The sequence below is a fragment of the Accipiter gentilis genome, chromosome 15, assembly GCF_929443795.1.
Source record: "Accipiter gentilis chromosome 15, bAccGen1.1, whole genome shotgun sequence".
Lineage (NCBI taxonomy): Eukaryota > Metazoa > Chordata > Aves > Accipitriformes > Accipitridae > Astur > Astur gentilis.
The window spans coordinates 20,665,669-20,676,073 of NC_064894.1; the positions used below are offsets into that span (position 1 = coordinate 20,665,669).

The window sequence follows — 10,405 nt, forward strand, 5'->3', positions numbered from 1 at the left end:
CACACCTACGTTCACGGCCATGATTAGCTCTGAGTGGAGCTACGTAATTTTGAGTGGATGTTGAAGTGCCTGCAAGGAATTGCACAACAGTGGTAGACGCAAGACTGCGTTATCCCAGTGGTGGAAACTCACTCTTTTTTTCAAACGATCCCGTTTTCCTTTCTGCCTGTTTTGAGGCCATTGATGTTGTTTTCTGTTGAGATTCGAGATACGTCAACTTCAGATCGTGCTGTTGTCCAGGAAATAGTTTTAAGTGCGATGGCACAAGATTTCTATATTCTGCTGGCCAAAAAAAAATCAATTTTCAGTAATTTGTTAAATGTGCTTACCCTCATTCAACTGGGCCCTCAGATTGTCGGTTAGTCTGTGGTGGTTTGGTTTTTTTTTTGACTAGTGAACAGACTGAGGGAATTTGCTTTGGGGGTCCCACATCATTTAACATTTCATTCCTACCTCATCGCAGGAGGATTTTTGGGATGGAGGGTGGAGAGGGTAACAGTTTGAAAAAAAAAACAAAACCACCAAAACCAAAAAAACCAAAAAACAAGAACCCCAAACAATTGCATTGACTCAGGACATGACTACTTGATAATAATGTTCATGTATTGCAATCATATGATGCAACTTCCTGCTGCTCATGTCGTGTTTGTCTCCTCAGTCAAGTATGGGCAGGTGACAGCTTCTTTTGGTCAAGCTTCAGAAAAAAAGTCTGAGTTGGGGGAAGACAATTTGCATATTTATAAAAACATTTGGCAATCCTTTTGTTTCATTAACAGGTTTAACGCGGTATTATTTAAAATCTTACGGATTCTGTGAAGATTAACTTCTTAATGCTTGTTTCTTAAATGTGATTGATTCTTTTCTTCTTCCTGCTGGCCCTGACAACGCTGGCCATTAGCTAAGCCCTGCTGCTCGCTTTCCCTTTTGTTTATGGGCAGTTTCACTTTCAGGTTTTGAAGCTTTTCTGTTTGGGTTGAGAGGAAACATCTGCACTTGCTTAAAAAAAATGCCTCCTGGAATCTTCAAAAGGGTTCAGGAAAATAGTTTTGAAATTATATGAAAGGTTGTCTTCACAAAACCAGAATTTGGGGGATAAAGTTGACTTAATATTGAGGATTATTTGAAGGCTCCCTTAAAGACCTTCTCTGAGCAAAATGTTTTCAAAGGCATGTCACCTTGCCTTGGACACATTTAGAAAACAGATGATCAAATTATATACTTCTAAATGTTGGTCTCCGTTCTCATTTTGAGTGGAAACATTCTTTGTTTTGCCTGCTTCACAACTTCGAGGTTCTCTTTCTACTAGCAAAAGAGGTGCTTAATTTAGATCGAAAATGTGAATCGGCATAATTAAGCTCCACCACTCGAAGTGTTCAGTACCATGTCACTCCTGAAATTACTATTGAAATTACTGTCTGCCTACAACCGTTTTTCAAGTTTTTAGAAAAACCAAATCATTGTTTTTATGAAGTCTTTCTCAGGCTACAGCTTGGAGCACAAGAAATGAGAGCAAAGCCTACGGCTATGCAGCAGTCTGTAGCTGGAACACCCACATTGGAGTGACTTCAGGCAGCCCCTCCACTCAAGTTTTATTAATACTTAAAAGTAACAGAGTTTTGTCCATTTTCCTCTTGCACACACTCACTAATCTCAGATCTGAGCAAATAATCTGTTGACCTTGGTTAAAAGTGGATCAGTCTCCTAAAGAGGCACGTCTGGGTTTTTTTCTTTCTTATTCCTCCCCCTCCCCTCAGATCAGTAACTTACAAATGCAGCTGCAGTGTTCTTGTTTTGTCATGAACCTCTTTTCTGTGTGTGTCTCTGACCACAGAAACTAGACAGATCTTGGAAGAGTATGTGCCTATATTTAGTGTATATATATATATATGTATATGGGGGTGGGAGGGAGAAACGCATTTCAAGATCAAGAGGGAGACATTGTGATAGGTAAGAACTTAAATCTAAAATCACAAGTTTAAAAAAAAATTCATTTATAAGAAATATATCTCTCTAACTTTGAAGTATGGCTCCTTCAAGAGCAACAAGAAACGCTGTAAACCTCGCAATCAGTTTCAGCCCTGGTTTAAATCCATGTTCAGTATAAAACATAAGAACCTCTTCTTGGCCCCCGACATTACCTTCTCTTATTTTACACAGTGCTGACACACTTGTTTATGTTTTGATCTCTCTGGTGTTCCCAAGTGTCCCTTGTGCTCAGGTAATAGGGGAAAAAGCCAAGAAGGGATTTATGGACCAAAGATAGCTTGCAAACTAAAGAGAGCTGTCACAGTTGGACTTGAAAAATAATCTTTAAATATTGCAACTTCTGTCTACACATGGAAATTAGTAGGAGGGAAGGCTTTACTGGGAAAACTTTGAAGGGGAGGAAAGAGCAATTATCTTTAGTCTGTCAAGTGGGGATATGGGCCTGTTGCACAAAAAAAGTTACGTCCTCGGTGTGAGCTTCCTTTCCGTCACTCAAGGGCTTGCTCTGGCACATAAGGCACGTACGCCCCCACCCTGATGTTTAACCTTGTGACAGTAGGAGCTGTTCCTCCAGCTGAAGTGGCCCTGGTTTTTTCTATTGCTTTTCCAGCAGCGCCAGCACTTCTCCTTCCTCTTCCCCTCCCCCCCCCCGGATTTTTTTTCTTTAAAAGAGAAAAGTGTCAATTTGAACTTCCTGCTCGACCGACCCCGCTGAGAAACTGATATGGGGCTGATAAGGTGGTATTTATTTATTTTTTCTGCTGCGAGGCTTCACAAGTCCAGGTTCCTCCCCCCAGCTTTCAGTACTTCCCGGTCTCGATACTTCCCGATGCTGATAGTGTCACCAGGAATGTTTGCTCTGAGATGCTGGTGTGGTGACAGGCAGCTGATAAGAAGATGTAGATAATATTCTCCACAGTGCCATTGTGGAGCTTCATGAACCTAGTAGGCTATGTTATACCCCAAAATCTGGGTGGACATTTAGAAAATGAGTTACCAGTCCACGAGTACAGACAAAATGACCAAAGAAAGTAGATGCTTTTTAATGCCAGACAACATGACACGCTACTAATTTATTTTTGAAACAGCTCTGCATTAAACTTTTAACATTGAGAGAAGTAATTGCGAAGCTATCTGTGCACTTACATGTGTACGTGCTTGCTGTGCATCACACCCTATGTTTTATCATAAGTATTTTAATTGAACATAACTGCGTTCAATTGCGTTTCATTGCAACTTGAAAATACACAAACTGCTTGCATATCTCAAACTAAATTTGCTTGCTACTAGTCTAATGCCATTTGAAAAAGGATGCTACTGTAAAAGGGGGTTGCTGTGAGGAGGAGCGTGCTTTGAAAGAAGCCGTTTTCTTGGATACGTTTAATAAATGGCTGTTTCTTTGCCTTATAGGGTAATGTTGCCAAATAATAGATTCCATCAGGGCAGTGAATAGCATAGCAAAGAATCCGTGTTGAAAATGGCGTGGTCATTGCCTGTTCCCATCTTCCTCACTGGGTTCATCTGGTCCTCCAAAAATCAGAAGTAACTGTTTCTCACCTCAGTTAGTGACGTAAGAACAGTCAGTCACAAAAGTAGAAACTTGGCTAAAGGGCTGCAATACTTTCGAGTCACTTACCTATCGGCGTTGACTTGTACCTTTTGATGGAAAACCTTGCACATAACTAACCATAAATATGAAACCTTCTTGTAGTTTTTCCCCCTATAATAAAATATCTTGCAAGTCATCATTTCAAGATTATATAACTATTAACTTTGGGAGATTAGATAAAAGCAGATTTCTTTTTCTATTGGGGACATCATTCATTATACGGTTTATATTGTATTACGTCCAGATAACAAGATAGTGTCTTTGAATACAAATAAACAGTGTATGCGCTGAACTGAGCTGAATGGATGCTAGCTTGTATTTCCTTCTAAATACATACTTCTTTTTCCTTTCCTTTTTTTTTTAAAGTACATTTCAACTTAAGCTGGAGCCAACTAGTCTTGCTTTCTTTTGCTTTGCTTCAGCATTTTTTTTTTTTTTTTTTATAAAGTACAGCTGTAAGCAGAGGAGTTTTGCATAGACTGAATGCCACAGAAATCTGCAGTAAATAGTCTGCTTTGTTGTAGATGTTCCTAAGCAGTATATTTAATGAGTAATGATCTGTTTACTGATGGAGAATACCTTCTCTTTGAAGGCGGCTTTCATCCTAGCCAGCCATGGTTTTTTTGGTACTGTAAGTAATTGAACTGGCTGGTGAAGTGACTGCTGTGGTTTGGCAAAAGCCGATTTGTCATGCCTTGTTATTTTACTGAGGAACATTTCTGGGAGCTTACGTTCTGCAAAGTCCTTCTGTTAAACCTATACTGTGAACAAACGCTTGTTACTGCATTTATTAGAAATACTGCTTAAATAGACATTCAACAGCAAAGCTAGTCAAATTTAAGGGGAAAGGAAGGTGAAAGGAGTTTGCAAAGTGCAGACTAGCACTCTGCAAATGAATCATCATCCAGATCTGTGTTTACTGGCTGGTATCCCTTAAATTAACAATGCGTTTTATTAACACTTAATACCAGCAGGCATTTCTTCACACAGAAATTAGTTTTTTGGCGAGTTAAATAATTGCTCGTATCTGAGAGTGGCCCTTCCTTCCCACTAAACTTGGAGGAGTTAGATTGTGTTTTGAAAAGAGATAATGCTAGTGGCATATCTAAATAATCATTACCTTGTCTTTGTATTTCAGCACAAACCCATGCTAATCCAAAGCAGCACAGTGCTGATAAAGATGAGCTCTATCAGAAAAGCATCCCAAAGAAGGAGCACAGTGTGAAAGAAATCCTGAAAATGGAATCCAATCCCCCAAAAGGAAAAGACTTCTTCCAGACCAACATTTCACCAGTTACTCCAGAAAAAGATTTGGATGATTTACGTAAGAACTATAGCCCGGAGAGGTGTTTCTTCCCTCGAGTTGTCTACCCGATCCGACCTCACATTCCAGAAGACTATCTGAAAGCTTCCTTAGCATACGGGATGGACAGACCCAGCTACATTACTCACTCGCCCATCCAGACTTCTACTACGCCAAGTCCTTCCGGGAGGAGCAGCCCAGACCAAAGTTTAAAAAGTTCAAGCCCTCACAGCAGTCCAGGGGTCACGGTTTCACCTCTGGCACCTACTTCCCAAGAGCACAGAGAGCCCTACTCTTACTTGAATGGATCGTACAGCTCAGAAGGATTGGGGTCTTATCCTGGATATACACCCCCTGGCCACCTCCCACCTGCCTTTCTACCATCCTATAACCCCCACTACCCCAAATTCCTGTTACCTCCATTCAATATGAGCTGTAATAACCTGAGCGCTTTGAACAATATCAATGGCATCAACAATTTCAATCTCTTCCCAAGGATGTATCCTCTTTATGGCAACCTGCTCAGCGGAGGTAGCCTTTCCCACCACATGTTGAACCCCACCACGCTCCCCAGTTCGTTGCCCAGTGAAGGAGGCCGTCGATTGCTGCAGCCTGATCATCCGAGAGACTTCCTCATACCAGCACCTAACAGTGCCTTCTCTATCACGGGCGCTGCTGCCAGCATGAAGGACAAGCCATGCAGCCCTACCAGCGGGTCACCCACAGCTGGTACAGCAGCCAGTTCAGAACACATAATGCAACCTAAACCTACCTCAGTGGTGTTGGCTGCCACTGGCAGTGAAGAAGCCATGAATCTCATTAAAAGTAAGAGGAATGTGACCGGTTACAAAACGCTCCCATACCCACTGAAGAAGCAGAACGGGAAGATCAAGTATGAATGCAATGTTTGCTCCAAGACCTTTGGCCAGCTCTCCAATCTGAAGGTAGGCAGTGGAGAATAAGACACGAGCCTTCTTGGAAGGCTCTGGTTTCTCCCTGTAGGTTATCTAGGAAAAGTAGGGACAGGCCTCCCTTGCTTTTAGGCTATTTATCAGTCTGGGCTTAATATGGCACCCCCCGGCAAGAAAGCATGGTTGTAAAGAGAGTGTTTTAATGCTGACGCCACCTAATTAACTAGATAACATTGTCTTTTGGCAATGGGAGTCTTCCGCTAACTTTAGGAAACATCTGAAAGAACTTCTGTTACAGTACTGAAAACTGCAAATTGTTAATTGCTTTGTTTCTCCCTAGGTGCACCTCCGAGTACACAGTGGAGAGAGACCATTTAAATGCCAGACTTGCAATAAAGGCTTCACGCAGCTGGCTCACCTCCAGAAGCACTATCTGGTACACACGGGAGAAAAACCCCACGAGTGTCAGGTATGTAACACACCACAGAGACAACTTCCCTTGGAGGCTGAAGGGACGGCAGGGCTCGTGCACTCCCCGTACGGCATGCGGGGAGGGCTGTGTGACAAACCCGTGGCTGCTCAGGGCTGGAGTCCGTATCACAGTCGTTTCCAGCCCTGGTGCAGCAGCGTCTGTGAGACAGCAGGGTTGCCTTTAGCCTGCTAGAGCAACGTCTGCCCGGTACAGTTTTGCCATCGACCGTATACAGATTGCTGTTCAGCAATATTTAAATAAAAAAGGTGGGGATTTTTTTCCCTCTGTGAGAAAGTGTGAAGACACAAAAAAGCTGCCGCTTCATCCTGCCATCTCCTCCTAGGCGTCTGCGATTTAAACCATAAAATCCCCTCCCACTCATTCACTGTTTCTCTGCCACCCCCCACATTAGGTTTGTCACAAGCGGTTCAGCAGCACCAGCAATCTCAAAACCCACCTGCGGCTCCACTCTGGAGAGAAGCCTTACCAGTGCAAGCTCTGCCCAGCCAAATTCACCCAATTTGTGCACCTGAAGCTGCACAAGCGTCTCCACACCCGGGAACGTCCCCATAAATGCATCCACTGCCACAAGAGCTACATTCACCTCTGCAGCCTCCAGGTCCACCTGAAGGGCAACTGCCCCGTCGCCCCTGCCTCCGGCCTCTCCATGGAGGACCTGAATCGAATCAACGAGGAGATCGAGAAGTTTGACATCAGTGACAATGCCGACAAGTTGGAAGAAGTGGAGGACAATATCGACTTAACATCGATCGTGGAGAAGGATATACTGACCATGCTCAGGAGGGAAATGGAAGGAGCTAATCTGAAAGTATCTCTGCAGAGGAACCTGGGAAATGGACTTATCTCCTCAGGATGCAACCTTTACGAGTCGTCAGATATGTCAATTATGAAGTTGCCTCACGGTCACCCACTACCTCTGTTACCTGTAAAGGTCAAGCAAGAAACAGTTGAACCAATGGACCCTTAAGACTTTTTGGCAAAATGATTTTTTTTTTTATTTATGACTTGGCAAGTCAGGGTGCCTGTAGCAGTTGCTTGTACATAGTTTCAATGCTGCAAAGCAATCTTGGCTTACAGTAGTTTCCCTACGCTCTCCAGCTGAAAGAAGGAACTCCAAAGTTACTTTTTCTCAGGGCATAAAAAGGGGCAAAGGACTGTGCATTGCCTCGCCAGTTACTAAAAGACAATCATCTATCCATAATTATTTTTTCAATGATAGTACTTCATAATTTATTATGCAATTAATCATTCTAAAAGCAATAATTAGGAAAATGTTTACAATGACTGGAAAATTCATTGTAATTTTTACTTTAAATGTTTTTATTTTTTGTTTTATGGCCATTCTTTGTAGATATTTTTTCTGCACATCTGTTTTAAGAACCTAAGATTGGGGTTTCAGTAAATGTGTTTTATGTACCGATGTCTTTTAAACAAATGTGGTTTTTCGTATTGCCAAAGTTGGACATTTGACATACAGAATCCTAGATCTGTTGGTTTGAAAAAAATGCTGTGTACTTTTATGTGCAAATCACCCCACTGGGAATTGAAAAGGAAAAATAACCCAAAAAACCCAGAGTAGCAGCAAGCAGGGAAGAAACTGCTACCTCTGCCTCTCTGAGGAGAGGAGAGAGATTCTTTTACCTGCAGCTCTACCCGAAACAGATGTGGCACAGCAAACCCCTACCTGCCATGGACAATACCACAGGTTTCTAGAAAACAGCTATAGCCCCACACATTATTGTCATGTAACTTTATGACCAAAGGAATGCATCGGCTTGAAGTGGCTCTTCCAAAATAAATCTCACTTACATTCTTTCATTTCCAAAAGCAATTTAAAAGCAAACACACATATTCTTAATATTCTGCCTAAAAGGAGATTTTTGGCAGATGACTTTCTTCTCTTTTTTTTCTTTTTTTTTCTTTTTTTTAATTTGGCCAGAGCCTTCCAGGGATAAAAAAAAAAAACCACAGTCAGATTCCCTGAGGAAGAAGGGGGTTCGGTTTTACTTGTATTTTCGTCTCCCACTTTGTGTGGGTAGAAGTGGGGAACAAAGTCCTTTCCTGGCACATACATTTTTTTTCTTCCTTCCTGTACGACTCAGATTTTTCTCAGTATTTGTGTTTGTACATTTTGTGGTTAATTTAATTAAAGAAGAAAAGGGCATTGCAAAGTTGTTGAACAACAATTACCTCAGTGCTTGTGTCCAGTGGTGCAGACAATGCTGTTTTATCTAAATGCTTTGCTACTTTAGAGAAGAAACCAAAATGTGCACAGGGAAAGATAGAATGCACGTCCTTTTATCTTTTTGTTTTGCTAAGCCCAAAGATGATATGGTGACGTTTGAGGTGTAGCAAAGAATACATGTATATTTATAGATATATTTATACCACTATACTATATATGTATATGTATATATATTTATACCACTTAAGTTGTGAGCCAAACCATGTAATAAAACCTATTTTTCATCTAAGTGTGAAAATCAGATGTTATCCAGTTTTGCATATTACCAATGACCTCAAAACCAGAAGGTTGTACTAAGGCATTTATCACTTGCAAGTACGCGTGCACAGCTGTCCAGGCAAAGCCTGAACTTGCAAACACCTGATGTGAATGACGTCACCCACACGTGGCGTCTCAGCAAATTTGGTGGGAATGACCCTGTTTGCAGGGCGGGGGTCATCGGACCCCTGCTCTCCCAGCAGTGTGTCCTGGGGGGAAGAAGGTGGGTGGTCAGTGAACAAACAGCCAGAAAATGTAACTGAAAGAACTTGAAGCCAAATGTGACCCGTGCATGGTGTGTTCACAAAACACAGAAGGGCAGGATGGAAGTTAGTTGGGATAAGGCCCTTGTCTCGTTGCACGGTCAACTCACATAAGTAGCATTATTACACACCTTTCCTCCATGTATATCTTTTTGTCTGGTTATATTCTTAGAAATTTTAAAATAGCCCACTTACTTAACTCCAGCAATCCAGGATTCATTGATTTTTTTTCAGCAAATTTCATTTTAATGCCTTCTGTTAAAAAAACAAACAATCCTGAAATACAAGTCTCTCAACAGAGCTTTTGAAGGACTACAGTTCATTACATTTCCACTCCTGCAAATTGTGAGGCTGACATCTTTTAAATGTAGCAATAGTTCATAAATATAGTACTTACTTGTAGGATGAACCAAAGTATCACTACTCTGTCACTGGACACACACTTCTCCTATTATTTGCCTGTAGTGCTTTCTTGTATTTGATACAAATTTTACAAGAGTTTATATGCATCAGCTTTAAGAATTGTTACTTCTCTTTACTGTTTCCCCCTCCCCTTAGAAGTTTTACATGTGAATGTAGCAACAATCAACAGTGTTTGGGGGTTTTTTTTTGTCTCTCTTAAGAAAGACTCTGACCAAAGTTAACAGGCTTTTTACTTTGCTAGAACAACAAACTATCATATGTTTACGTATTGGTTTACATCATTATTTATGTGCAAATTGTCAAATGTAAATTAAATATAAGTGTTCATTGCTTTACTGATGCTTCCCTTGTCTTCAATCTCTCTGCACTGACTGCGTGCGCATCCTCGTTGCGGGGCGTCTTCCCTTCCCAGCCGCAAACACACGCTACGCCGAGGGCGATGATGTCTCCAACAATGCCGACTTCTGCCTTTGTGGGCTCCGATTTTCCATGACTGAAAGTCACAAACAGCAATGCCAGCGCCGAATACCCTGGCTTTTAATTACAGGGCTCTCGTCACTTTTAGCCAATAGCTTTAAAAAAGGAATTTTTTGTTTGTTTATTTTTAAACCCAAGAATTTTCAGTGTTTCGCTGGAAATACTTGAATGCTATCTATCTGCCTCACAGATATGTGACCAGGGTTCTCATTTACATTTTTCCAAATGGTTGTCATTTCTGGCCTGAAACCCTAACCACTGGGACCACAATGACACACTCAAAATGTCAGCGTGAGACCACTTAGTCCTGTATCAGTGTGGTGGGAACTGCATTCAAAACAAATGTGGATCCGTTTTCACTGCTCACAAAGGAGATGCGAATACGAACTAAATCCAGGAGACGGTCAAGTGTGTCCGTCCGTCCCCCGTCCCCCGTC

At 41.7% G+C, this 10,405-nt stretch overlaps 1 protein-coding gene across 7 annotated transcripts in view; it reads left to right on the forward strand.

The window, feature by feature from the left end:
- Positions 1-9,843, forward strand: part of PRDM1 (PR/SET domain 1) — a 102,260-nt gene extending 92,417 nt beyond the window's left edge. For all 7 annotated transcript variants that reach the window (XM_049818071.1, XM_049818067.1, XM_049818069.1 and 4 more), the window contains 3 exons: positions 4,734-5,842; positions 6,150-6,278; positions 6,694-9,843. In XM_049818071.1, coding sequence (XP_049674028.1) covers positions 4,734-5,842; positions 6,150-6,278; positions 6,694-7,269 — 1,814 coding nt within the window. In that variant the 3' untranslated portion in view covers positions 7,270-9,843. The remainder of the gene's footprint in view (positions 1-4,733; positions 5,843-6,149; positions 6,279-6,693) is intronic.
- The last annotated feature ends 562 nt before the right edge of the window (positions 9,844-10,405 follow it).